A 27099-nucleotide genomic window follows, 5' to 3' on the forward strand; every position below is an offset into this window, starting at 1 on the left:
TTCCCCCCGTTGCTCCCTGTGCCACTGGGTGTGGCTCCAAGTCCTGCGGCCAGGCTGAGCACTGGGCACAGCCGTCGAATGCCACTTGGACGCCACATTCCACAGTGGGCAGGTGCGTGAGTTCTGGTGCCGGCTCTACTTCTGATCCCAGCTTCCTGCTCATGTGCACCCTGGGGTAAAAAGTGTGCTATTTGTCCAGCATGAGATGTATGAGGCCAAAATAGATTTTAAAAGAATAAGATACGCACACCCCCCACCCAAGAGAGAAGCCGACGTTCAGTCCCAGAGCCAGTGTTTATTAGCAAGATGGCACCCAAGGGCGGCTGTGGTCTGGGGAGCAGAGGGCTACCAGGAGCCCCTGCTGGGCCCCCCAGAGCTATTTACACCCATCGCCTGCAGTGGTGGGCAGAAAGGAGTGTTGGGGGGCGCCGGCAGGCCCCAGGCCTCCACCACGGCCCCCTCTGCCCCCAGGGCTGCCTACGCCTCACCCCTCTGCTATTTGCTCAGTCCAGGGGGCACAGCAGCAGCCGAGGAGGCAGAGTGGGGCCGCCCTGCCCTGGCCAGGCCGGAGCAGGGATCACGGTACAGCCCTACCTAGGCAGGGCTCCTCTCCTGTCCCCAATAAATAGAGAATAAATACCCGGGAAGGGCTGCTTCCACCGAGTGCCCTCAACCCAGGCGGGGACCGGCATCCGGCGGCAGCCCCGTCTTCCCCTCTCCGAGCACACCTGAGCCCCCACCCCTCACCCCCAGTCTCCAAAGCAGCGCTCCCGTCCAGGTCCAGGCCACGGCACAGGCGTGCAGTCCATGCCCCCACAAGTGGGGCTCGCTCCCTCCCTGGGTCCTGGAGGTCTTGGGCCGTGGCCGCAGAGCAAGCAGACTTGCAGCTGAGTCTGGGGACTGTGTAGTTCTGGCCTGGCCCTGCCATCTTGCTGGGCCTGGTGAGGCAGCTCAGTTCTCTGCGGTCTCGACCAGCACAGGTCTGAGTTCTGGATGCCGCCGCCGAGGCGCACTATGTACAACCCACCAATAAATACTGTCTTTGACGGGGCAGGGTGTGTATAGAATATAGATATTTTATATTTATATATATATATATCTTTTATATTAAAAGGGATGAGGGCTGGGCTGGCCCCTCGCAGGGCGCGGGCGGCTAGCCTCAGGTGTCCGGAGGATGGTGCCGGCGGCTCCGAGGCTTGTTCTGGTCCTGGGGCTCCGGAGGCCTGGGTGCCCCTGGGGCCTCCCTGGGGCTGGGAGGCACGTGACGCCAGTAACCCTGGCAGTACTGGTGGATGAGGCCCACTTCTGGCTGGGCCAGTAGCTGGGCCAGCTCCTGGTAAGGAGGCGTGGGGGGGCCTGCGCCGGGAGGCGGCGGGGCGCTCACAGCCAGTGACGGGAAGAGGGCGGCATGGACGGCTTCCCGGCCCAGCACGTGCAGCTGCACCCGCGCGACGACGTGCTTGAAGTTGTTCTCAGTGGCTGTGCAGGAGTAGAGGCCGCGGTCACCGAGCTGCAGGGCGCGAAGCAGCAAGCCCTGCTCCGTGCGCAGGAAGCGGTCCTCTGCGCGGATCTGCAGGGGCAGGGGGCGGGGCTCAGGGGCTGTAGGAGCCTCCCCCACCCCCACGCTGCCCTAGCACCACCAACAGCAGCCCACCCCGGGGGCCACTCCAGGCAGGGGCATCCAGCGGAGCGTCCATAAGCCAAGAAAAACCCAGGTGAGGCATCCACATCGCAAGAGCTCCCGGGAGCACTAGGGGATGGACACAGGCTTCACTCCAGAAGGGACTCTGGGGAGGGGAGTGTGCACGCGCGCGCACTGCTCCTGAGCGCATGGGAGGGCAGTTCCACGCTCCACAGCCGACTCACAGCCTCGCTCTAAGCTGCAGCTGGCTCACGTGACAGTGCCATGGGGCGCGCATGCGCAATGTTCCTGCAGCCCGAGGCCTGTCTCACGGAGCGGTGAGTTCCGTGGAGGCAGGCGTCGGAACCAGGGCTGCCCACCTGGACTTTCTCTGTACAAGGTACTTCCACATCCACGGGGCAGGGCTGTGGGGCAGCGGACTCACCTCTCGGCGCCGGTCGCCGGGATCTCGCTGGAAGAGCCACTTAACCGTGGCTTGGGGCGAGCGGGGCTGGCACTCCAGGAAGGTGGCACTGCCCACCACACCATATTGCACCAACTCCACGGCATTCTTGTTGGCTGTGGAGCACAGGGGTTGCTGAGTGCGCAAAACAGGACCGCCCCAGGCAGTCTGCTGGCTGGAAGGGGATGGGGGCTCACAGAGGCAGGGCAGCCACTTCCCAAGGGGGCGGCCAGGGACAGCCTGGCTTCAAAACCCTAGGGCCACTCACTCCCCACCAGCTGTCTGAGAATCGGAGCTGACGGGGGCCCTGTGCGCAGCTCCCTGGGCCTGGCGGGCTGTGCCGCGTGGGGGACACCAGCGCACTCACCATTGGAGTTGAACCCCCGGCACTGCCTGATGGGATTCCCATGCCGCACGTCCTGCCGGCGGCTCCGCCTGGGGAGGACAGCTCCTGACACAGTGCTCCCAGGGCGCTTGCCCCCCACCCAGGTCTCAGTACCCTCCAGATTTCAGTACCCTGCCCAGGGTAGCCGCCACACCCCAGGACAGGGTCTAGAACTCCCCAGGGTCTGAAGGCCTGTACCTCTTGGAGGATGCTGTGTAGCGGGAGCAGGCCTGGCCATCCCAGGCGCAGTAGGGGTCCCGGGCGAGGCAGCAGTCGGCACAGGCAGCCCCATAGGCCTGGCAGCGGTGCAAGCTCAGGTGTGTGACGCCCACGGCTGAGGCCACGTAGAGTTGTTGCTGGGGGTGAGGCAGGGACCTGTCAGCTCCCACCCCACAGCCAGTCCTCAGCAGCTCCTCCTCCTCCTTGTTCCAGGTCTCAGTTTCCCCGTCCTTGAAGCAGATGCCACGCCCACCCCTGCCCGCCTAGCCACTCACCCTCTTGGAAGAGATGGTCATGGTCTTAACAGGTGCTGGGTCCTGGAAGGAGACAGAGGTCAATAAGGGAGCCCCTCCCTGCTCTGGCCTGGGGGTCGGGGGCCAGGGGCGGGGAGTGGCGAGGGCCCTGGTGGGGAAGACAGGACTGGGCGGCACCACACCCACCTTGAAGACCTCCACCTCCTCCAGCATGAGCTCTTCCACCTCCTGGTCGTCCTTGGGCAGCACGATGACCTTCTGCACTGTCCCGCGGTCTGGAACGGGCCGGGCAGGGCCTCAGTGGGGCTGGGGATGCTGGGGAAGAGGCACCAGCCTCAGCCCCTTCCCTACCAGGGCCCAGGCCCCCTCCCCCGAAGGGGGTGGAGCCACGCCGTGCCCAGGTTGAAGGGTTGGGCTGCCCCCAACCCAGACTCTCATTCGGGGCCCTGCTGAGCCGGGGACGGTGCCCTGTGTGGGGGCTGCCGGGACTGGGGAAAGGTGCACTTTTGTGGGAGTGCACACACAAGCCTGCGTGTCAGTACTTGGGCCGGTGTAGCCCGCAGGGGTCTGCCATCTGTCTCCACCCCTTTCCTGCCACGCAGGGGTCCCAGGTGCCCAGGGCCCCCACCCTCCTGGGTCCCTGAGGATGGCGATGGCAACAGGGTTCTCCCACCCCTAGTCTGTTGTTCCCACATAGGGAGAAGGCTCCAAAGGATGAAGTGACCAGACTGGACCTTGACGAGCTGTTTTACCCCCTAGTAGCACCCCTACCCCGGGGGCCCAGTGTGGGAAGGGCCGCAAGCAGCAGTGGGTACCTGTGCCCAGGAAAAGCACCTCATAGCGCCCGTCGGCCGCATCCACCTGGTCCACCGCGACAGTGGTGAGTCGGTAGGGTGCCCCCGTGCGGACCACCAGGGGCCGGCGCTGCAGAGGGTACACGGCCTGGTACATGAGGGGGTGGCTGCGCATGAAGTTGATGACTTCGTCAGGGTAGTCCTTGGTGGACTTCATGGACGGGGTGAAGGTTCCGCCAGGACACTGTAGGTGGGGGATGGGCATCAGCCACGCTGCCTGGGCCTCAGGAGGCCTCCACAGGGCCTGTACCTCGCCCTGTTGCTCCCCTGCTCCCGGCCCTACCCCTGCCCTCTTTGCAGGCCCTGCTCTGGCCAAGGTCTCATCTCACAGGACCACATCCCCAGCCCCTTGACCTGGGGGCAGCTTCTGGCAGATGGGACCTCATCTGCCATTGGCACCTGCTCATGAGCCTCTTCCTGTCTGGCGGCCCCTCCAGGCTCGCCCTGTCCTGCCCGCACAGCTGACCACATGCCCCAGAGCCCCTCACACACCGGGCAGCCCCTGACCCGTGCTCTCTGTCCAGGCTTAGCCTGCTGAGTGCCCCTCCACCCTGACTTGAAGCTCCCCTCTGAGGGCGTCACCCCTGACTCCTGTGGGCCCGTTTCTGCTTAGACACCTGCAGCAGCCCAGGTCACTGCAGGATACAGCAAACGCCTCCTGTCGCTATAGAGACCACGCTGGCCTGGCCCTGCCTGCTGCTGGCCACTGAGCTGCCTCCTGCCTCCTGCCTCTGCCCTCTGCCTCTGAGCTCCCTAACAGGGCTTGCCTCTGGGGGGCAGCCCTGTGCACCTTGCTGGTCCCTTCCTGGTTTGCCCCATGCCTTGGGTGAATGGTGTACAGTCCACCCCACAACTGTCCATGAGCTCCAGGATGGGTGGTCCAAGCCTGCCAAGGGTCTGACCCTGACCGAGCCTCGCAGGAGGAGAGGACATGGAGGGGCGGGCCGAGGGGTCCGTACCGTGCCAGGCCGGGGGTAAGGCATCTTCCCCGAGAAGGGCATCCACTGGTAGTTGGGGCCCTCCTTGTGGGCAAAGGGCCCGTTGAAGACCATGCGGATGTCAGCCATGGAGTAGACACAGACAGCGGAGCCGCGGAACACGGAGCTGCGGGCAGCAGGCTGGTGCTGGAGGGGCAGACCCTGGCCCAGGGCTCCTCCCGGACCCCGACCCCCACCAGCTCCACGGCTCTCCCCCAGGCGGGTGCATCCCAACCAGCGACCCCAACCTCACCCTGAGGAGGTGAAGACGGCGTAGATGACTGGGTTCCTCACGTCCTGAGTCTGCTGGACAAACACGTCCTCTGGGGACGGAGGGGGAAGGTACCGGGAGGGCGCCTTAGGCAGGGGCTGGCGGAGGGGCCCAGGCCGCCCGGCCGCCCCGCCTCCGCAGCTGGGCACTCACGCAGTTCGTCGAAGTGCGTCTCGATGCCATCCTCGCCCGGCACGGAGCAGACGAGCCGCGCCTTCAGGAACGTGCTCCACTTGTTCACCAGGCAGCAGTGGCCGCCGTCGTCATTCTGGGGCGGGTGCAGGGGCCGAGTCAGAGCAGTGCCCTCCCCGCCGGCCCCGCGCCGGGCACCGGCCGCCAAGGCCTACCAGGCAGATGCGCCCGATGCGGGCGTACACGGCGGGGTTCTGCGGCGCCTCTGCCGACCGCTCGCGGAAGAAGAAGTACAGCTTGTCGTCGTTGCGCTCGGCGCTGTCGGGGATGAGCTCCGCGTGGATGAAGGCGGGGTCTGCGGGGGGCGTGGAGGGGGCGCTGCGTGAGCCGCCCCTCCCCATGCGGCGCCCAGCCTGGCCAGAAACTGCCCCTCGCCCAGTCCCACACGCCGCAGGCTGAGCTCACCATTGAGCCACCGGGAGTTGTACTGATCCGTACGCATGGCCGTCTGCTTTCCCAGCGTGCGGAAGATGGCCGCGTCCGTGCCCATAAAATCGATGTACACGCCGGCGTAGAGCTCCTCGTCTGCGGGTGGGCTGGGGTGAGTTGGGGGCCCGCCTGCCCCCACTCTCCACCCCGCCAGGCGCACTATTCTCAGGGTCGTGCAGGCGGGTGCTGGGCAGAAGCTGCCCCCGCAGGGCTAACTTCAGGCCCCTAAGCCGAGGTGGCTGAAGGCGGCGTTGGGAGGAAGAGGCGCCCGCCCACCGGGGAGGGTCTTCTTGCACAGAGAGCGCGGGGGTGAACCCCCCTCCCTGGCACGGAGCATCACAGAATGCAGTGAGCCAATTAGAAGGAACGGACTGTGTCTGTGACCTCTTAAGTTGTTATCTTTGCTTTAATACAGTTTATCTCATTCCAAGTTTACAGGATTTAACTTTTGGTAATAGCTGTGTTTAACAAGTGACTCACAAAATTCCGGGAACGGTAACCACTGAGCTGCCTCCAGCACCTCATGCCCTGTCTTCCCCATCAAACTCCCTGGTCTGGGCTCTGCCACTGGACTGGGACCTTCTCACTGGCCAAGAGGGGTGGGCAACATCTGCCCCTGCACCAGGGACCTTTCCCAGGCCTGCAGGTGCCACAGACTGCAGTGGGCGGCCAGGACACGGGCAGAGTTCATGGCAGAGGGAGGGGCTGGGGCAGGGGGCAGTAGCCCCCCGAGCCGGACACAGGGCCAGGACTCCCTGTTGATGCTTCCTTGTGGGCCTTGCCCAACCCCGCAGACACTGAGAATGTGGTAGGGGCCCCTGAGACCACCCTGAACAGACTCAGCTCAGCTTCTCTTCTGGTGAGCCTGTGCCACACTGTCCCGGGGAGCCAGATGGATGCTCCTACCACCCACATTCTGCTCCGCTGACCACGCCAGACCCCAAGCTGCACCCCTCCCCTACCAGTGGGGCTCACGAGGGGCCTTGGGGACAGCGTGACCAGGCCCCCTTTCCCAGGACGGGGGGGGGGGCACTCACTGATGAGCGCTGAGGCCGTGTCCAGCTTGGGGTCGTACGGACACTTGCCCTTCCCTGATTCGAGGCGCTCAGGCTCCAGGTAGAAGATGTAATCCTGTGGGCAGAGCGGGGCTCAGCACCGCCCAGGCCACGCCCCCAGGCCACAGCTAAGCCCTCAGGCTTCCAGGGCTCCCTGGGCTCCCTGGGTTCCAGCCAGGTCTCCTGGGACAGGGCCGGGCTGGCTCAGGTAGATCCTGGGAATCAAGTCAGGGAGTGGGGTAGGGATGGGGAGACATGAGATGGGCATGGAGTGGGCTTGCAGGGGCTCAAGCCCCTCCATGGCAGCTGGCTTAGAGACTTGCCAGTGCCCCAGGGGACCACAGAGGCACAGCTCTTTGACTTGTGACTTCCTGTCTGGGGCCAAGGACGGGCTGGAGATCTGGACAGGGCCGCAGGCACCGACTGGTCAAGGGACAAAAGTGCTGTCCTTTGCCATCAGGTCTGATCAGGCCAGAGAACTCTTGGGTTACTGTCCTCAGGCTTTGTGTCCAACAGGCAACCCCCCGCCCCAGTAGAGCCCCCAGGTTCCGCGCCCGCCCAGGGAGCCAGGATTTGAAGGTCCAGCCCAGACCACATGGAAGTCACAAAGCCCTTCATGTCTCCCAGCCCTGCACGAAAGATCCAGAACGGCTGGTGGAGACACTGGGACCAGGGGAGCATACAGGCCACAGGGAATGCCAGGGGAGAAGGAGGGAAAGGGGAGAGGAGAGGCAGAGGCAGGAGGAGGCGCAGCAGGTGGCAGGATGGTGATGGGCAGGTGCACACAGGCCCACTTCCAGTTACACTCTGCACACGTGACTCCCTGCACACACAGCTTGACACGCTTCGCTGCCAGCACACAGAACCCACTGCTCACACCCTGGACACACACACTCAGAATGGGAAGGACCCCGCTCGTCAGCACTCCCCACATCAGACACATACACTCTGTCATCCACCGGCAGCCCCTGCCCTCCTGCCCGCCCCTGCCCAGCCCCTTCCAACCAGACCCTGATTGTGATGAGTGGCCAGACACCGCCCCAGGGGGAGAGAGCCCCAGCATGCGAGTGTGCAGGACCCCTGAGGTGTCCACCGCCTGTCCCATGGGCAGCAGGAGCCCAGACCCCTGGGAGTAGGGAGGGTGTCAGAAGGCCCACGCGTGCCATGCACCCGCTCTGGGTGCTGGGGAAGGTGTGGCCAAGTGCGTGATGGTGTGTGCTCTGAGGGCGGAGGCACGGCTGTCCCCGGGTTCCTGTATTCCCCACCTGGTGGCGTCATGACTCCTGCCTGCAGGGGTCACACGGGCTGACGGGAGTCCAACAGGGGATGCCGTCAGAGCCTGAGGACGCTGCAGGTACAGGGTGGAACGGAGTGGGGACACCGAGGCAGGCAGCCCTGGTCAGGCTGGCCCAGGCTGAGTTCAGCTCGGGGGCCGTGCTGCCTGGGATGAGGCCCACCTGGCGTGGGGGTGTGGGCGTCGGGCGGAGGGTGCCATCCGTGGCTCTGCTGCCGCGGCCTCTGGCCACCTGCGTCTGGGTCCACGGCGTGGCCTGGGAAGACGAGGAATAGAGGTCAGAGCTGGGGGTGGCAGGGGCTGGGGGAGCGGGCTCGGGCTGCCAGCCTCTCACACCACACGAGCCAGGGACACACGGGAGCACACAGACCCCCAGGGTGCATATGTGCACCTATGCAGCAACACGTAACACATGGCTTGGCACCTGCCTGCACACACGTGCCCCTCTGTCCAGTCGCTCTCACACGTGCCCTACAAGGTCACACGGCTCACACACGTACCCACATGGATATGGAAAAGGGCAGAAGCAGGCAGGGGGCAGAGCTGGGACAGGGGTAGCTCCCCCAACCCCCTAGACCTAGGGGAGGAAGGCGGCTCTCCCCCAGGCCACCTGGCGGAAGCTGACCCAGGCGTCCAGCTCCTGACGCTGAGGCCCCCGCCAGGCCGCAGGGGCACGGTCCACACAGGCAGAGCCCAGGGAGCTGTCGCCATGCACGCAGAGAGTGCTCACTGCGTGCCAGGCACAGCGCTAAGGAGCCTTAGCTCAGTGCCTCCTCCTCACCGACCTGTGAGAAAGGCAGCCATTAGCCCCATTTTCAGAAACCGAGGCTCAGAGAGGTGAATGGAGTCACTCACCCAAGGTCACAGGGCTCTGAAGTGGCAGGGCTGGGGCTCGAGCCCATCCTCCCATCAGCACCCTGGAAGGCAGCCCCAGAGGGGCCCGCAGAGGGCCAGGGTGGGCCTGGCTTACCTGGGCACGACGGCCCCGATTCACATAGGTGCACATGGGGTTGTAGGCGCCCGTCCCACACACATACAGATGAGTTCGGTTCCAGGGCTGGATGAGCCTGACGAAGTTCCCGCACTCCCCCTGGCGCCGGAGGGAAAGCCGTGTGGGCGCCCAGGTACCTGCCGGGCGCCATTCCCCTCTGGGTTAACCCCCACCCTGGCCTGGACCTGGGGGAGCCCACTGCACTCACGTTGCCATCCTTGCCTGACAGCACGCACTCCTCAATGCGCTGTGGGGAGGCCGCCCAGTGGATCTGCCGGAGAAGGGGTCAGAGGGGGCCGCCTGTTGGACGGGCTATGGCCTCAGGCCCCCGACCCCAGACCCACATCTGGGTCAGTGCTTACAATGAGGGGCTCACGGTTGATGTCATGCAGGTCCAGGGACAGCACGTAGTCCTTGCTGCCCACGTACATGCGGTCGTGGTCCTCGTCCTTGAGCAGGATCCGGTAGTCAGTGGTGTTGAGCAGGAAGTTAAAGAAGTGGGCAGTGCCTGTGGCCTTCAGCTCTGTGGGCGGAAGGCAGTGCAGTAGGCAGCCCTGTCAGGAGACCATCCCACCACACCGCGTGGACAGAGCAGAGACGGGGCCGGAGAGTCCCTCCCGACTCCGGCCACACAGCTGCCTGAAACCTCCAGCACCGAGGGTCCCGCTCAGGCTGAGGGGGAAGAGGGGCAGGCCGGCAGCCAACGCTAAGCCCCGGATTCCTAGGCAGCCCTAGCCGGCCCCTGGGTCCTAGTGAGAGCAGTGGGTGTGGGCCAGGGTGTGTGATGGCGTTAGGGTCTTCGCCCAGGTCAGGGCTAATGCTCCCAGGCACAGAGAGGGGCCGAAGAGTTAGCGAGCTGGTGGGGGTGGGGCAGCTTGCAGACACTGGCATGGAGCCTGGACGCCCTGTCCTCACCCGGCTGCCCACTAGACACAAGGTACAGCTGGCAAAACAGCAAGGTCCCCGCCTGCTCCACAGCAGGGTAGGCAGGACGCCGGAAGGCCTGCTGGAGCCGCGCTGCCTCGCAGACCTCCGGCCGCCCGGCCCCACACAGCCCAGCTCTCACTCGGGCCACCTGTGGGAAGAAGGCACTGTCCTCTACCGAGACCCCAGGGCCCGGGACGGAGTCCGGCAGCCTTGGTCCTCCTGCCTGCAGGATGCTAGGGAAAGAAAGTTCTCCCTCCTGGAACAGAGGACATGAGGCCACTCGGCCAATGCCAGACAGAGGACTAGGGTAAGCCTGGGAGCCGCCTCTGGGGGAGCTGAGGGCACCCCTTGGCAAGCCCCTCCCCGCCAGCCCTGGCTATTTTCAGCTCAGCAGGCGAGGGAACACTGTCATGAAGGTGGTGAACACTCACAGGCCTGGGGCCCTAATGAAGGTCCTCTCCCCTCCCCACAGCTGGCAACCCATTTCACAGGTGGAGCAAGGAAGGCGGAGGCGGGGCCGGGCCCGAGACATCTGGAGAGGAGAACAACTGGGACCGGAGGAGGCCCTGGGCACAGCCTGGAGGTGGGAGCAGCAGGTGGCCTCATCCCATCAGCCAGAGTCACCCTCCACTCAGGACAGCTGTCCTACACTGGCCTGGCTGATCCTGACTCCTGCTGGTGTGTGGGGACCCTGGGATGGACTGAGGGGCCTTCCCTGAGAGCGGCTTAGGTCAGGAGCTCCAGAACATTCTGGGACACACATGTGGGGGAACTGAGGTGGGCCAGTGGCCAGGATGTGTGTCTGGTATCTGGCCATGGCCCTGAGGCATTGAGGGGCAAAGAAAAGCTTTACTGTGTCCAGACCTACTGTGCAGCAACAAGGGAATACAGGTGATGACCTTGGCCAACCGCTGGGACGCAGGGACGCCAAGGGATCAAAGGGCCGAGCCCTGCCTGGCTATGGCCTCACCCGCCTGTCCGGCGGCGCCTTTGAAGTCCTGGGCAGGGCAGCCTGGGCACCTGTCCTGCACCTGTTGTTGGGCTACTCGGAGTCCCCCGCCTGGCCACCCAGCCATAGTGACAACAGGAAAGTAAACACTCCCCCACCCCCAGGGCTGGGAAGTGGCCAGAGAGGAAGTGGGGCTGCCAGCAGAGCCCCCCCAGCTGGGACAGCCCGCCAGGGGTTATTTATACCCTGGCTGGGGGCATGGCCTTGCCCGTGCCCTTACACATCCCCATGGGCTAGGGGCACTTTGAGGACAATGGCAGGGAGGGCAGAAGCTTCAGGGGATACTTTCACACATGGGCTCTTGGGGTGGGGGAAGCCCCTGGGGACTCAGCCAGCCACAGTCCCTCTCCTCCACCCTTGCCAAGCTGGGGGCCTCTATTATCCAGGATCCCCCGTCCTCCCCACCCGCTGTGCCCCAGTCCCTTCCTGCTCGCCAAGCCCCAGCACTGTGACACAGGCAGGGCTAATATCACTCAGCAGATAGGGAAACTGAGGCCTGGGTGGGGGCAGGAGACCAGCCGTGGCCCTCTCGACCCTCTGCACAGCCTACACGATGCTGAGTAGATGTGGGTACAGAGGTAGCCTCTCACTCAGTCATTATGCACCTGTAGTATACAAAGCATTGTGCTCTCAACACCCAACTTACAGACGAGAACAGGCAGCCAGAGGGAAGTGACCTGTCAGAGTTCCTGTGGGGGCTCCACCAGGTCCACGGCTGAAGTGGAAGCCAGTCCTGGAGGTGGGGCTGCCTGCCAGGAGGGCCAGGCCGGAAGGTGACTTGTCCTCCCTCAGGGGCGCACATGACTCAGGACCCCAGGAACCCCTCCCGGTGGCCACGGGATATGGCGTCAAAGGTGCTGGTGTCACAGGACATGATGCTTCAGTCACTGTGGAAACTGGCGGGGGAGGGGAGTCCCCAGAAAGCAGGACAGTGCCGGGAATGCTGGGCTGTGGTTTGGGCAGTTGGCGGGGGCTTATGGCCCCAGCCAGGGTACTCAGTCTCTCTGCCCCGTTTCTAGAACAACTCGGGACCCTCCCAGGTAGGGGTCCTGCTCTGATCTCAGAGCAAGATTGAGAACCGAGCAGTCCCTTCATGGGCATCTCTGCCTTGGGGTGTGTGTGTGTGTGTGTGCGCGCGTGCATCTGCCTTGGGGTGTGTGTATGTGTGCATCTCTGCCTTGGGTGTGTGTGTGTGCGTGTGTGTGTGTGGTGAGTAGGATGGTGTCCCAAGCTCTTTCCTTCCAGATGTCACTGTCTCTTGGAGGATGTCCACCTCCCGCCCCGTTCCCATCCCGGTTACCATACTTCCGAGGGCTGGAGTAGGAAGCAGAGAGGGCTACGGGGCAGGAAGGGGCTTCCTGTTGAGTCAGCCCCCCACAACCTCCCGCTCTAGCATGTCCCTGCTCCAACCCCAACCCACGGGAGCAGGGCAAAATCCCAAATCATTCATCCACACTGCCCTATGGCAGGTCACAGGGTAGAAGGAGGAACTGGTGTCCCTCTCCCCAAGCCCCCTCGGGACAAAGGAACTGGGGGCTTTCATCCCTCCCAGATGCCTGGGTCAGAGCAGGGGGTGGCCGAGCGGTCCTGAGTCCTCTATGTGACACCTGCAGTGTCAGCAGGGGCCACATCCTGCTGGGCCCCAGCTCCCCGAAGGGACAGGGACTTGGGTCAGAAGGGCCTGGGGGCCTGAAGTGGCCTCAGTGAGTGACCCAGCCGGGTCGTGTCCTCAGGCCAGGCCCAGCCCTGAGAGCCAGCGTGCCAGCCCTCCCCCACTGCCATGCAATACTGAGGTGGGGGAGCGCTGTGGGTATCCGGAGAGGGATGTACCGGGGCAATGCCTGCTGGAAGGGCTCCCCGCCCCCACCTTCTCACCCGGGCTGGGCATGGCGCGGGTGGGACGACATCCGGGAAGGATTTTCCCATCACCGGGAAGGAAGAGCCTTTTCTGGCATCGGACACCTCATTTCCGCAGCCGGCCCCAGCCTGTAGGCCTCTCCCGTGGCCACTGGACACTCAAGGTCCTGGCCCAGAATGGCCTGGCCCAGGTCCAGGGACAGGACCATGCTCCGCACACGCGGGCTGAGTGCTGGGGGGTCTCTGTCTCCTCATCTCCAGGAAGCAGCTGGTGATGCCTACTTGAAAGGAGGCAGCAGACGAGGGCAGGCCCTGCGGAGGCGTGTCCACAGCCCTCTGCCCCAGACCCCAGAGGCGGGCCCCACCCCCCGCTGCTGGTCTCCAGGACACAGGGCCTGCTGTGAGCCAGGCGGGGGCTGTTGCAAAAAGAGGGGTCTTGGGGCAGAGGTGGGCACCCCGCCCCCTTGGTTACAGCTCCACAAAGTGGCAGGCCCTGACTGACAGTGTCACCTCCCCCTGCAGTGCTGGGTGCTGGAGGTGATGGACAGGTCCCTACCGCCTAGCTCTGACCTCTGACCTTGCATGGGCTAGCGCAGCCCTAATCCCCTGGCTGAGGAGAAACAGGGTTGGGGGTGTGTTCGGGGGGGGGGGTAGTCTGGGTTTCTGTCGGTGCTTCCACCACTGAAAGGATGGCCCCACCTGAGGTTGAGGAGGGAAACTCAAGTAGACAAGGATGCAGTGGCAATGACAGCAAGAGTGGCTGGGCCCAGGAGCCTCTATTGGCACTCCTATGGGCTCTAGGGAGGGAGGGCCCCTTGCCTCTCTCTCACTCCCCCAAAGCTGTGAGGGGCCCCAGAGGAAGGCCCAGGGGCTGGACTGGCCCTCTGGCTCCTGGCCTAATCCTCTTTTAATGAGCGGCCAGCCGGAAGGCCTCAACCCCTGGACACAGCCTTGCAACCCTGGGAGCCCCAGTCAGGCTGAGCTGGGGGCAGGGTGGCCCGAAGCCCTCGCAGGCACCCTGCCCCTACTCAGCAACCCCCCCACTCTCCTCGCAGTGCCAAGATCTCCACCAGTGACCAGGCCATCCCAACCGAGGCTTGCCTGTGCACACACTGGCACGGGCCCTCGCTGGCACTGGCCACTTGTCCAAGCCCAGGCCCCATGTCACTGCTGACCCAGGCCCTTCCTCGCCTGAGTGTTTTGGAAGGGAACCCCAAGAAGCCCAGCCCAGGTTGTTGCCTGGACTTGAGCCATCCCCGCACTGGGAGTAGCTCGGGCTCCTGTGCCTTCCTAAAGCCTTCTATCTGTCCCCAGCCCCGTCCCGGGCCAGACATCCCAGACTGCAGACCCAGCGGCCTTCCCAGGCGCACGTACACTGCCGCTGCCCCCCCAGGCAGGTGAGCCAGGTCGGTGCCAACAAAACCAATTACAGCCGCTCTTACCCAATTAGCAACTAATTATGGCCTCGTAGTCCATTCAACATAATTAACATGTAAATGACTCCACATGTTTATATTCAATAACTGCTCCGATTGAATGTAATTTAAATGTCTGAACTGGGGACCCAGTTACCGTATTTCACCACCTAGAACTGCACTTCCTGGGAAGTGTCAGCTCCTGGTGGGGGGAGGCGGGGGGTGCAGGGGCCACTGGTGCAGGGTGCGGATAGGGATGGCCACAGGCCCTGCGTCCCTAGCACACCTATCCCAGGGGCGCAGGCAGGCGGTGAGGTCTGAAAGTCCCCCAGCGGGACACTGAAGATGGGAAATCCTCTGGACCGAGGGGCCCTTCTTAAGGCTGCTGTAAACATCCCGGCTATTCAGTAAACAGCGCGCTGGCCACGGAAGGGCCGCCCAGCTGGGCTGATGCTCGGCTGCACACTCCCTCCGGGTTTAGGGGCTGGGGGCTGAGGCTGGGAGGGCCAGCCACACTGTTCCCACGCCCGTTCCGCCCCACTGCCCACCTGCTCCACCCCAGGGAGGACAGGCCAGGGGGCTTGGCTCATCCCAGGACCAGAAAAAAGGCAGAGGGGAAGGAGCAGCAAGGCTCCTCCTGACACACGGTCCAGTGCACAACCACAGGCCTACAGCTCGTGCCCCCCCTCCACAAGGACACCCCGGGGCTCTCGACCTGTCCCAGCAGCTGGGCGGCCCGCCGGCCTAGATGCTCCCACGGGGCCTGGTGGTTCTAGACGGGGGCCAGCAGGTCCCACAGTTGCCTGACAGAGCACATGGCTGGGGAGATCCACCAGCCAGGCAGGGGTCAGAGCCCAGCTCAGCGTGGGCAGGGCCCCTGGGCAGGGGTGGGAGGAAGTGACTGCCCAGCACGCAGATCACACAGGAATGTGCCCAGGCAGGGCGAGGGGGGAGGACGAGGAGAGGCCGCAGCGATGCCTCTCTCAGGTGGGGAGAGGGAAAAGCCATTCAGCCTGTGCCTCCAGCTCCCAGGCCCACAGCCCAGCCCTCCTCCCGCATTCCAGCCTGGCCCGGAAACCCCTCACTCCTGCTTCCACCACCTCCTCCTCCCCGGGACTGCAAAAGACAACAAACTCTCCATGGCTCATTTACTCCGATAAATCACCCAGACAGACAGGCCAGGACAGAGGACAGGCTGGTGGGTGTCAAGACCCTCCCCCTGCCCTGGGCCCAGCCCCCACCTCGGGACCCTGCAGCCCTTCACATCCCCCACCCAGAGACTCCCAGGATGTCCCAGTCTTAGCCCCTCCACAACACTCTGATGGGGAAGGGCCCGAGGCCTGCTCAGCGTCAGCCTTGGAGGACGCACTGAGCCAGGTCCGGAGCCCTAGGGAAGGCAACAGGTACTCCGTGCAGGCCCAGAGCGGACAGGAAGCCCTGGGCCGAGGCCCCCTCCCCCTGGAGAGCCACAGACCCCCAGCTAACTGCTGCTCTGCCAACGGCCACGTATGCCCCATGGGCAGCAGCTCTGGCTGGCCAGCAGATACACGAAGCAGTGGCCTCTGCCCGCGGAGCCCCCAGGTGGGAAGCCATGGCTGAGCGGTAGTGGGAGCCGAGGAGGCAGGGTCAGGAGGAGAAGCCAGCAGCGTTGTGTGTGTAGAGGGGCATCTAGAGTGAGGGCTCCAGGCCCCAGAGGCTCCCTGGGCCCCAGAGGGGCCTGTTGCTCTGGGACTGTGCCCGCCCCAGTGCGAATGCCACACGGCCAGCTCCCTGAGCCCCATCCCCTCTGGCACCCACTGCCCAGATGCCATTCTTTGCTGGGTTGGGACCAAGGGTCAGGGTCCAGAGCCCAAAAGGCTTCCTCTCTCCCCCAGGGCACCCCAGCAGCCTGGGGGGGCTGCTGCAGACCTGCCAAGCTCAGGCTCCCACGTGAGCTGGGCTTTGGATTCAGACTGTAGACTTCTGGCATCCAGGCCTCTGGCAAAGCCCTCTTGCTATTTCTAAGAAAAATGCAGCAGGAATCCTCTCGGCCTCTCCAAAGGCTCCCTGGAGGCAGGCTGATTCCCCAGACAGTGCCAGGCCAGGCCAGGCCAGCGTGGGCTCTGCCCAGCTGATGCCCAGGTGGGCAGCCCGGGTCAGGCAGCCCCAGCTGCCATGGCCAGAACAGCACCCCCAAGGGCTCACTGCAGTGGACCGTGTGCCTCCACAAGCTGGGGCTTTATCTCGGGGGAGCCACTTCAAGGCATCCACTCCCCTCCGAGTGCGCGTCTACTGCTGGAATTTTTCCACGATCCGTATTTAGTATCTCTGCCGTGAGACAAAAGAGCTTAAAGCCACAGGGAGCTGCATGGCACGCACCCTGCCTCTCCCTGCCTCTCCCTGCTCTCACACTGTCCTTCCCTGTGGGAGATGCAGCCTCTTCCACGAAGCCCACCAGATGCCCAGGGTCAGAATTCTGCTCTGAGCCCACTCAACCCACCCAACAGGACACAGGCGCCTTCCTGCCTTTTCCAAACCCCATCTCCCTAACTGAAGGTAAGAATCCTGGAGAGGGAGACAGGGCATACAGGACCCCTGGCGGGGGGGGGGGGTGCTCTGACCTGCCCCCACCCCATCTGCATCCAGGTTCCTGAGACTTCCTTGGCCGGTGGACAGTTTTTACACAGCTCATCCTCCCAGCAACACCACGAGGCCAGCCCCATTCTCATCCCGGCCTTCCTGGAGGCACTGGGGACACAGACCAATCTACATCTCCCCTACCTGGGGTAGCCACAGCCAGGACACAAGCGCACAGTCCAAGCCCTCAGGACGGGACGCGGCTTCCGTGGGGCCGCTGCTGCAGGAAAGCAGGGCTCAGAGAGGCTAAGCCACTTCTCTGAGGTCACAGATCAGCATGTGTCTGCCTCAGAGGCAGGCGACTCCACCATCACCCCCGCTGCATCACCAACGCCAGTGCTCCACTCTGCCCTCGGTGCGTAGCTGCAGGGCCCTCGGGAGTCAGGCGCCAGGTGCCTGCTGCAGCCCCGCAGCCACCTCAGAAGGAGTCGAGGGTCGGAGCAGCACACACAGGTGCAGACAGCTGAGAGTCCACTCGGTGGCCTGCTGCCTCCCAAGCCACAGGCTGGAAGATGCCCTGCGGGCTGGGGTGAGATTTCTATCTTGGCGGTTTCTCTTTAAATTCTTTACGATTACAAAGCAGCCGGGGCTGCCAAGGAACATGATTTACTCCTTGAGCATGCACCAGCTCCTCGCTTAGTGCCAAGGGAGGCTGGAGCCAGGGAGGGGGGTGGGCGCCATGCCAGGGAAGCAGAGACCAGGCCTGTGCTGTGGAGGCCCAGCCAGTGGCGGCCTCATCCAAAGCTTGGCTGGACCTCGAAGGGCCACAGCTGAAGGCCCGGCCCCCGGCCCAGCTGACTCAGGCTTGGCCTCAGCAGGTTCTCGAGCGAGTACAAGGACCCCGTCTCTACTCTGCAAGGGCCAGTTCCCGGCCAGATGGGGGACAGGCAGCCCCCAGGACGCGGCCCCTCCCAAGTAAGGCAGTTCGCGTTTCCAGGAAAGCTGAGATCCCCGATGCAGGGACCTGGGCTGGAGTTCATGCTTTGGTCTTCCTTCCTGCCTCGCCTGCCCGTCCTGGAACACCCACCCCTCCCAGGCTGCCTAGCTCCAAACCCCACTGTGCTGTCAAGGGCCTCCGGCGCCTGCTCAGCCCCTCCTGTCACCCCTGGCCTCAGCGCTCCCAGGCCTCCTCCCCGGTTTGTCCCCCACTCCTTTGTGTGCCAGGCCTAAACTGGCTGGCCAGATGGCCCTGGGGACCAGTGCTGCACCCTGGCCTGCTGAAGGCACCTCCACCTCAGGCCATACTCGCCATCCCCATGGGGAACGGGAATGAGCCGCGAACCTCCAACCTCCTGGTTTTCAAACTTTGGTCCTCTGTGGCCACAGGCAAACGCTGTGAGTGGTGCCTCTGCTCTGGGCCAGGAGCAGGAGCCCCCCAGGCTCACTGGCCAGGCCGAGGTAGAAAGGGCAGGGAGTGAGCAGCACCTGCCCACGCACCCTTCCCCATGGAGCAAGCAGGCTGTGCCAGAGCCGACAGGGTCAGGCACCTTCCTCTTGGTTTTCCCATCCTTGAGGGGAGGGGGCTTCCAGAGGCCCTGCCCAGTGCAAGAGCCGGCGTGATGGGGTCTGGATTCACAAGCTGGAAAAGAGGCAGCAAGCACAGCAGCCTGCCCTGCTCAACCCCAGCCCCTTCCTGGGGACACGAGGCCGGGCACTGCAGGATCCAGAACTCTATCCCTGGCTCCGAGACAACCTATGCCTACAGCGCCACCAGCACTCTCAGTCCTGGGGCAGGCTGAGCATCGGCCAGGGCCAAGTTCACTCTCAGTCTGGCTGCTGCTGACCTGCGAACCTCCTTCCTCCCAGGAAACCCAGGCAGACCCTGCTCAGGCCTTACAGGAGGCTGCCTGCTTATCAGGGCGCCTGCTAGCATTTCGGCTGCTCTCACCGTTCCTGACCTCCCCTGGCAAGGTGACCTCCTGCCCTGGCTACCTGCTCCTGCCTTGGTTTCCCCAGGAGTCCAACCACCTCATGTCATCACAAGACCTCCCTCTCCAGCCAAACACCTCTTGGCCCCAAGTGCTGGCCACAGCCAGTCCAGGCAGCAACGGCACGTCGGGGGCAGCTTCCTGGGAATAAGGAAACACTCCCCACGCTGAACAAAAGAGCTGGCAGGGCCCTTGCACTCCCAGCCACTGCCCGGGCGGTGGGAGGTGCCCCAGGGCCCAGGTCAGCTCAGGGTAGGAGAAGGAAGCACTTTTCCTCCCTGGGAGAAAGGGACCCCCACCCCAGGCGTGGGTGGGTGTGGGGGAGGGGGCCTTGCTGTCCAGGCCCCCCAGGCCCACGCGGTCAGCTCTCCAGAGCCAGGAAACAATGAACACACACTGCCTGCTCCCGGAAATCTCCCCTGCTTGAGCCTCCCTCTGCTTGACCTTGGCCGTGCTGCAGTTGAACGCTCAGGAGAGGGGCCACAGGAGCCCCCCATGGCCTGAACCCTGAGTCCCCACACACTGCCCCAGCTGGGGGCCTGGCCAGGGTGCCTAGGCGGATGGGCGGGCAACAAGCCCAAGCCTGGCCCAGTTCCTGCTTTTGTTCTTTTATCTGCCCCGGGGCGGTGTGGCCCCTGATGCCAGCACCTCCGGCCTGGCCCTACACAGGCCAGAACTGGCACTCCCAGCTACACAGGACCCAGGCTGGACCCGAGCCTGAGGCCGGAGCTGGCAGCTGCTATATCCATCCAAGGCACAGATGGAGAAACTGAGGCTGGAGCCCAAGTAACCAGCAGTGCTCCTGAGGGTTACCCTCTCTGTGTCCCTCAGGTGTACCCGGGAGGAGAGAGCCTCTTCCCGGCCCTGGGCCTGGCTTCTCTGGACGCTGGTCTCCACCCTCACTCTGGTGAAAGCCTATTGCTCACGGAGGGCCACTTTGTGTCCATGACCCGGCTGAGACAGGCCAGCCTCTGGGACATGCAGGGCCCAGCACCCATCTTTCCAGCCAGCCTGACTGCTTGGTGCCTAGTCTTGAGTACTCAGCACAGCACTGGGTGTCAATCAGAGCGACCCCTGAGGCCAGGTGGGGGGGGGGGGTCATTCACAGCAGGGGAACTTCCTGTGTGCAATGCTGCAAAGCCCACAGGGGCGGCCCCCGGCGGCCTACAGCTCCACCCTGGCCGGACCGCTGCGGGCAGCACCCCAGGCTGGCTGCCAGTGAGCTCGGGCGGCTTTTACTCACCACGGGTGTCGGCTTCAGAGCTAATTGAGAGGGAATCGACCGAGGCGCTGAGGGCGCCAGCAAGGCCAGGACACCAGGGTTCTATTTCTGGCCTCGCCTCTGCCTTCTATCTGCCCTTGGCCCTGCCCTTGCCGGGGCCTCAGTTTCTCTCTCTGGGAAACAAGAACAAAAGCCTTTGCCCTTTGCCCTCTGCCCTCTGTCCCTGGAGGTCCAAGGCAGTTTAAAAGGGGCCCACAGAGGGATCTGCCTGTGCCTCAGCTCCCTGCACCCTTGCATGGATGATCGCAAACAGACCCACAGCCGGCACGGACCCGCCACGCCCCCTGCCAGCACCCTAGGCTGCTGGGAGTGGGGGAGGAGAGGGGGAACACTGGCCCTGCAAGATGTATTCACGGAAGGGTGGTGGTAGCAGCAGAATGAAGTCTCGCCTGCCCACGCTTCCCCAGCCCCAGCCACGAGCTCTTCTCACACCCGGGCCCCGCAGAGGCCTCCTTCCAGGCCAGTCCCTCGGAATCCCAAAAGTGGAGGTGATGAGCCTTCACCACCCACTCCTCTCATCAGTCGCGGGTGAGGGGACATGGTAGGGCCGGGGCTGAGCCTCATCCCAGCCTGAGGCAGGAAAGGTCGGCGCAGCCTTTTACCCCAGTCCAGCGGCGGCCTGGAAATCTGGCCGGCCAGGCCTGAGGCGGCCCCACCCAGGGCAGCAGGCTGGACCGCGTTACCTCCAGCCAGAGCAGGCCAGGCCTGATAACTCAGCAGTGGCCACTGCCCCTTACCCCAGGCCTGCAGTGGGCCGTTCTGACCACATGTACCCCAGCCCGGGGAGGTGGCCAGTGACCGAGCCACTTGTCCACCTGGCTGTGTGTGCCTGCATAGCGAGTTAAGTGGATAGAGCTGGGGACAGGCCTCTCTGCCGACCCCAACCCACCGCTGGAATCCTCCTGGTGGCCCCCAGGCAAAGTGCTCGCTGGGATGCCGGCAGCTCTGGCACCTTGGTGGCGGCCAAGCCAGTCGCGGCCAGCAGGGTCCTCCCACGGGAAGGCTCCTCAGCCCTCAGCCCAGCAGAGCAGGCTCCAGTATGCCTAACTGCCTGATCCTCCGCCCCAGGGACCGGCCAGGGCACCAGACACAAGGCAGTGGCGAGAAAGGGCCTCGGCTAACATGGGTTTGGCAGGAGTGACTTGCCCATCTCCCTGGTGAATGCAGAGAGAGAGAGAGGGAGAGAGAGAGGGACATCCTGCAGGCTGAGCACCGGCGCAGACTCGGGACCCTTCACCCTTCGCCCAAACGCTGCCGCGGCCCAGCAGCCAGCCTTCCCCAGCACAGAATCACCTCCTGCCCGGCCCCCCCGCCCCCCCCACGCCCAGGGCCGCCCACGCAGCAGTGTGACTCTCCTCGTGCTTGGGCCCTGACCTCGCGCCTCTCTCCTGTGCCCAGGAACAGGTGACATCTGGGAGAAAGCGAGGCAGCCTCTTACCTCTGAAGGAGAGCCGGACTCGGGGCGTGGCCGGGAGGTAGTCCTGGGTGGGGGCGGCTGGCCAGGCCCCGGCGAGTAGGAAAGCCCAGAGGAGGAGGCCAGCGACAGGCATCGTGGGAGGGGCCTGGGGCCCAGGAAGCAGGCGTGGCTCTCTGGACACCTAGGGGGCCGAGAAGGAAGTGTGAGGTGGGGTGGGGGAGTCCGCCTTACCAGTTTCCTTTCTTCCACGTCTGCCCTAGGTGCCTCGGTTTTCCCACCTGAACATAAAGGTGCCTACACCCCCGCCTGGGGTCACAAATGCCCAGTGCACAAACAGCATGGATTTTTTTTTTCTTTAAAGATTTATTTACTTATTTGAAAGGCAGCACAGTTCACTCGCAAATGACTGCAAAGCCAGGAGCCAGGACTCTATCCGGGTCTCCCACGTGTGTGGCAGGACCCAAGTTCTTAGACCATCACCTGCTGCCCTCCCAGGCAGCATGAGCAAGGTCAGAAGCAGAGCAGCCAGGACTGAACCAGCACCCTGACGTGGGATGCGGCCCACACGCCCCCCCCCCTTCTACCTGCCTTTGTCAGGAGGTCTTTCCACGGGGCCTGAGGGCTGGGTAACGGCGGGCAGCCTGGGGTCACCAGAGCTCACAGAGGCAGCTGGAGCTCAGACCCTAACCTGGAGGGTTCTGAAGCCCTCCCACAGGGCCCCATTCCAGCTGCCGGATCCGCGGCCCCGGCCTGTTCCGGTTCCCGACATGCTCTGCCCCTGCACACACTCCCAGCAAAATGGGCCGCAGCTCCTCTCTCCCACCGCTAGGAATGGCAGAGGACATGGGCTCCATCCCCACCTGCTCCAGCTAAAGCCCTTCCCCCATGCAAGGAGATCTGGGCCTGATTATTGGGGCAGAGAAGAGGCATGGGAAAAGGTGTGTGTGTGTGTGTATGTGTGGAAACAACACATGCAAACAGCCAGGAGCAGAAGAGAGACAGCATCAGTCAGGATGGGGAAGCAGAGAACAGGAGAGTTCACTTTTATCAAAATCAAAGCAGGACAGACCCAAGTTAGACAAGCAGAAGGACTTCCCGCAGGGAAACGTTCCAGCTCTACCTCTAGGGGGAGCTACAATGGCCAGAGGTCCTGGGGCAGGGTCTGCGCCAGCTGCATTGTCCCCTTCAGAGTCCCTCCACAGCGCCAGCAGGTCCAAGTTTCAATACTGTGTTTTTCAAATATTGACTCCCCAGGCAGGCTGGCTGTTGGGTAAACGCAGCCCAGCACCAGTTGTCGGAACATATTGCTCCCTCCCGGCATAAAACTGCGCCAATTCCTACCCCCCACCCGGATGCACTGGGAGTGGGGGCTTCCCCAGTGACAACGCGGGCCCCATACCCAAGTCGGCCCGATCTGTCCTCTGCTCCCACAGGGAACATTTCTAGGCTTCCGGGGTCGGGGTGTGGAGTACTGAGACCTGTGACCCGCTGCCTGGGCTGCCCCGGCTCTCCATCTGCATCAGGCCCCCTGGACAGACCTGAGGCCCTCCCTCCAGCCACTGCCCTGAGCCCTCACCCTCTGCAACCACTGGAGCGTGGTTCCTCAGGCAGGAAGTGCGCAACTTCAGCCCCCGATGGGTACACCCTCTCCTGAGCACCTGCCACATCCCCTCTGTTCCCTCTGAGATCCCCCACCAGAGTGCCCCACCCCCCACCCCAGAAGCCGGCCGGGGGAGGGGCAGATAGGCCAGGGCATGGCAGGCTCCGACAAGGGGACATGTGGGAGAAAGGGCTGTGCTGCCACCCTCGCCCTCGGGGCACTCCTGGGAGGCCCCCACGGGATGGCTGTGCACACACACACGTCCACACGTGCATGCCCACACACGCCTCACAAGCATGAGTTTGCTCAAGAACTTGACCTGCTGGAGGGGTGGGGCTCAGGCGAGCCGGGAGACAGCTTCTTGGTTTGGGGCGGGCAAGGTGCAGACTGAGTCCCTCAAAGAGCTGAAGCTCATGCCAACCCGCCCCCGGCCACCCTGCTCCCACCACCTCATTTTCCCTGTCCACTTTCATGGTGACAAGGTCAGGGTCATCACGCACAGCACCAGGGCCGCCCAAGGTAGGCAGAAGGTGGGGGCCTTGCTCCTGGGCCCCAGCAGGGATCTCCCATAATACTCTGGCTCTTTATAGAGGCAAGCAGGGGATGCTCAAGTCGGCTGGGGCCTCAGGCCCAAGTGCAGGCCCTCTCTTGGGCAGCTAGCGGGGTTGGGTGAGGAGGAGAGGGAAGGGAGAAGAGGAAAGCAGGACAGAGGGAGAGCGGGAGGGGATTTCTACCATCCCTTCTCCTCTGCCAACCCCTGGGCGCCTTCCATTCATCCCCAGTCCCAGAGAGCCCCCAGTCAGACCGAGCCCAGGCTCCCAGGAGGAGCAGCCACCGCCACCTGGGAGCCCACCAGGAGGAGAGAAGAGAAAGGAGGGAAGGAAGGCAGGCGGGAGGGAGCCAGGGAGGGAGGCAGGCGGAGGGAGGAGAGAGGGAGGAGAGAGGGAGGGACGGAGGAGAGAGCTGGAACAAAGAAACGAGGCGCTGGGGCTGGCAAGGGGTGCAGGGAAGGGGCGGCCAGAGGAAGGGGTCCGGAGGCACCTGGGGGCGGGCCGGGGGCCAGGTGGCCGAATTGGCCAGCACGAAGCAGACCTCCGAGGCTTAGAGCGCGTCGGGGGTGCGCAGCCTGCTCAGGGAACGGAGGCTGGCTCCCCGGAGCTGAGAACTGTCAGGGCGGAAGGGAGGCAGGAGCAGGGGCTGTGGGTGAGCACGGGGGAGAAATTATGCCCAGAACCCCATCCCAGCCTTCAGACACCCCCCCCAGAGCTCCGTCCTGGCTTCTCGGCTTCCCCCTCCCCCCACACCTCATGGACCAGGAAGCAGAGCCACCCCAGCATAGCTGGGACTGAAACCCCCCTTTGTGGCCAGGGTTTCCCAGTCAAGGTCACCTGGGCCTGGCTCCATTCCCCCCCCAAGGTATGCAGAGCAGCGGGGGCTGAGGCAGGGCTGCCTGCCTTCCCTGCGGCCCCCACCTCCGCACTTCCGGGCCTGGCTCCTCTAGCAGAGGGGGCGCAGCAGGGGGAGGCGAGCTGGTCCTCCCGGGCCTAGACACCATACCCCAGGGTCCAGGCACACCCTGGGTAGCCTGGGAAGAGGCCTCTGCCCATCCGACCCCTGGGCCAGGACAAGGCTCCTAAGCCCTGGGTGGAGGTTCCCCATCTCCCCAACTAGGGCAAGAGCTGCTAGGAGACAATCCGGGTGAACTCAGGGAGACGAGGGTCCCCCCGCCGGGCCCAGCCCCAGGATGGCCACACACGGGTGCCCGCAGTTCGCAGCCTCCCCAGGCACTGAGGAGCTGAGGGGAACGGCTCCTCCGGAACCGGGAGTTACCCACCGAGCCAGGCTCCCCAGCCCCAGCGCGGGCCGACTCCTCTGGCCAGCGCTGCCCGGTCCACCTGGACACCTTCCCGGCCCGGCCCATCTGCTCAGGGCAAGCCCACTAAGCCCCTGCTGTCCTCTGCCCACTTCACCACTCCCCCAGTTGAAACCAGGGCTTGAGGGCAGGCTCTCCCAGCTCCCAACGGCCCCTAAGTCAGCCCGAAATCCAGGCAGGACTCTGCCGCAGAAGCAAACCTAGGGTAGTAGCTGGCGGGTCAGGGGGCTGGCACAATGCTGGGAGGGAAACCTGGCTGCTGGAGACCCCTGCGCCCTCACATGGGAGCTGCCAGCATAGCGTTCTGGTGGGCCAACAGGGTCTTCAGGTAGGGACACCGAGGCAGGACAGGCACTCCTGGGGAAGAGTGGCGCCTCAGGCATTGGCGGGAGAAGGAGCTCTGAACTCCAGCTGCAAGAGCCTGAGCCACAGGGGTGCATGCAAGCGCCCACCCACTCAGAACCTTGCGGGTAAAAAGTTGCTTTGCAGGCTGGTGACCCCGCAGGCCACAGCATCCAAACCCACGCATCCGCACGCTGCCCCAGACCTAAGTGGTCCGGGCTGCCCGGACAGGTACGAAGCCCACCCCAGTCCTGCAGCTCTCTTCCTCCACGGGCAGCTGGCTGGCTCGCCAAGCACCACTCCCCGGACACTTCTGCGGAGTTGCAGTGCCGCAGGTCCCAGAGGGGTCGCGGGGTGGCCCGGTCGCCTGCCCACTCCCTCGGGCTCCCCGTGCACTCACCTCTTCCGCGGCGGCGGGGCCTGAGCGCCCGGGCAGCGGCGGCGGCGGCAGAGCGGTTCCCACTGGGCCGACCGGCGCTAGAGGCCCCCCGGGGCCATGGCCCTGCCCGCGCCCTCTCGCTGCTGCGCCTCAGCTGGGATCGGCGCCGCAGCCGCGGCTTAACCGGTTCCGTGGGCTTCGGGCACGTCAGCAGCCGAGGCCCCGGGTCCCAGCCCGGGCCATGGGAAGGCTCAGGGGCGCTCGGGGCCGCCTCCCCCGGGGCGGGCTGCGGGCGCCCCCTGGCCGGCGCGCCGAGGGCGCATTCCCCGGCGCGGGGCGCGGGCGGTGGCGCGCGCTCGGCTCCGGGGCGCTGCGCTCGGCTCGGCCCGGCGGCGCTGCGCTCGCCTGGCTGCTGGACTGGGGGCCGGGCGGCCTCGCTGAGGCGCACGGTTCCTCGCGGCGCGCCCCGGCCCTACGCTGCGCTCGAGGTTCGCTGGACCGCCGCGGCTCGCTCGCTAGCTGCTCTGGTCTCGCGGCCGCCGGCGGGACGGGGCGCTTGGAGCCGCGCGGGGAGCGCCCGCAATTGGCCGCCCGTGGGCGACATTTGCATAGCGCGGCCCCGCCCCGCCCGGCCCGCCCGGCCCCACCCCCGGGGCGGGACCCGCCCGGCCACCGCCCCGCCCTCGCTCCACCTGTCCGCGGGCTGGGCTCGGGGTTCCCTGGCTGTGGGCGACCCGCGCCGGGGGAGACTGAGCTGCGCCCCGCATCCCCGCCCCCGCCTGGCGGGCGGCGCCCCCGCCCCGCCCTGGCTTTGTCTCTCCGTGGATACACCGCGTACATCGCGCCTGGTGTTTACCCGGGCACTCAACTCCCTGGCGAGAAGGGCGAGCACGCCGGGGAGCAAGGAGCCTGCGCTCACCTGCGCACCCCCTTTCGCGTCCTCCCTTCCCACTCGCCCTGGCCGCGTCCCTGGCACCGCGCTGAAGCCCCGCGCCTCAGGACCGGGGCCCTGTCCGGGCCGCTCAGCAGGTGGCGGTGCAGCCCCTGGGACGACACGGCTGGTACCGCTGGCACCAGGGCAGTCCAGCCACACGGTTCAGTCCAGCCTCCCAACGACTCCCGCTGGTCACCTCAGCCGCCAGCCCTGTTTCAAGCCAGCAGCTCCCCCAGACTCTCCCTTACCCCCAGAGAAGCCAGATGAGCTGGGACCTCCTCTCCTAAAAGGGACGCTTGTTTTCACACTGCCTGGTGATGACTCCAGGGCTCAGCAACTGCCAGAGACCTCCCTCGACCCCAGGCAGGCGTTGTCTGCCCAAGCCAGTCCCTAAGGCCATGCCCTCACTAGCCAGGGCCCTGCACACCCAGCTGAAGTCCCCAGAGCCACTGGCCCTCTGTCCTCTCCTGGCTCACCTGCCTTCTCCCTTTCCACCCTCTTCCTCTCCTCCTTTG

At 64.8% G+C, this 27099-nt stretch overlaps 1 protein-coding gene across 3 annotated transcripts; it reads right to left on the reverse strand.

Annotated features, from left to right (window-relative positions):
* Positions 1–275: 275 nt before the first annotated feature.
* On the reverse strand, positions 276–26216 carry SEMA3F (semaphorin 3F). Of its 3 annotated transcripts, none has more exons than XM_051851606.2 (19): positions 25672–26216; positions 21478–21637; positions 9368–9528; positions 9214–9276; positions 8985–9104; positions 8178–8270; positions 6703–6796; positions 5642–5761; positions 5392–5531; positions 5198–5312; positions 5027–5096; positions 4756–4900; positions 3758–3980; positions 3129–3217; positions 2964–3005; positions 2668–2825; positions 2452–2519; positions 2067–2200; positions 276–1479 (listed from the first exon to the last, which is right to left on the reverse strand). In XM_051851606.2, the coding sequence occupies exons 2-19, from the start codon at positions 21587–21589 to the stop codon at positions 1381–1383; spliced, it is 2046 nt and encodes a 681-aa protein (XP_051707566.2). In that variant the 5' UTR covers positions 21590–21637; positions 25672–26216; the 3' UTR covers positions 276–1380. The 3 variants fall into 3 exon arrangements, with proteins under 3 accessions (XP_051707566.2, XP_051707564.2, XP_051707565.2); XM_051851604.2 differs by having other exon boundaries at positions 276–1570; positions 25672–26215; XM_051851605.2 differs by lacking the exon at positions 8178–8270 and having other exon boundaries at positions 276–1570; positions 25672–26214.
* Positions 26217–27099: the final 883 nt, after the last annotated feature.

This window comes from Oryctolagus cuniculus, chromosome 10 (genome assembly GCF_964237555.1).
Source record: "Oryctolagus cuniculus chromosome 10, mOryCun1.1, whole genome shotgun sequence".
NCBI lineage: Eukaryota > Metazoa > Chordata > Mammalia > Lagomorpha > Leporidae > Oryctolagus > Oryctolagus cuniculus.

What these genes read in the sequence shown, in the direction of transcription:
- SEMA3F (XM_051851604.2), bottom strand. Translation starts at nt 21,589, where the DNA reads ATGCCTGTCGCTGGCCTCCTCCTCTGGGCTTTCCTACTCGCCGGGGCC. An exon ending in GCCGTCTTCACCTCCTCAGG is followed by an intron (nt 4,901 to 5,026) that starts GTGAGGTTGGGG and finishes TGCTGCCCGCAG; the next exon opens with CTCCGTGTTCCGCGGCTCCG. An exon ending in TGACCATCTCTTCCAAGAGG is followed by an intron (nt 2,826 to 2,963) that starts GTGAGTGGCTAG and finishes CCTCACCCCCAG; the next exon opens with CAACAACTCTACGTGGCCTC.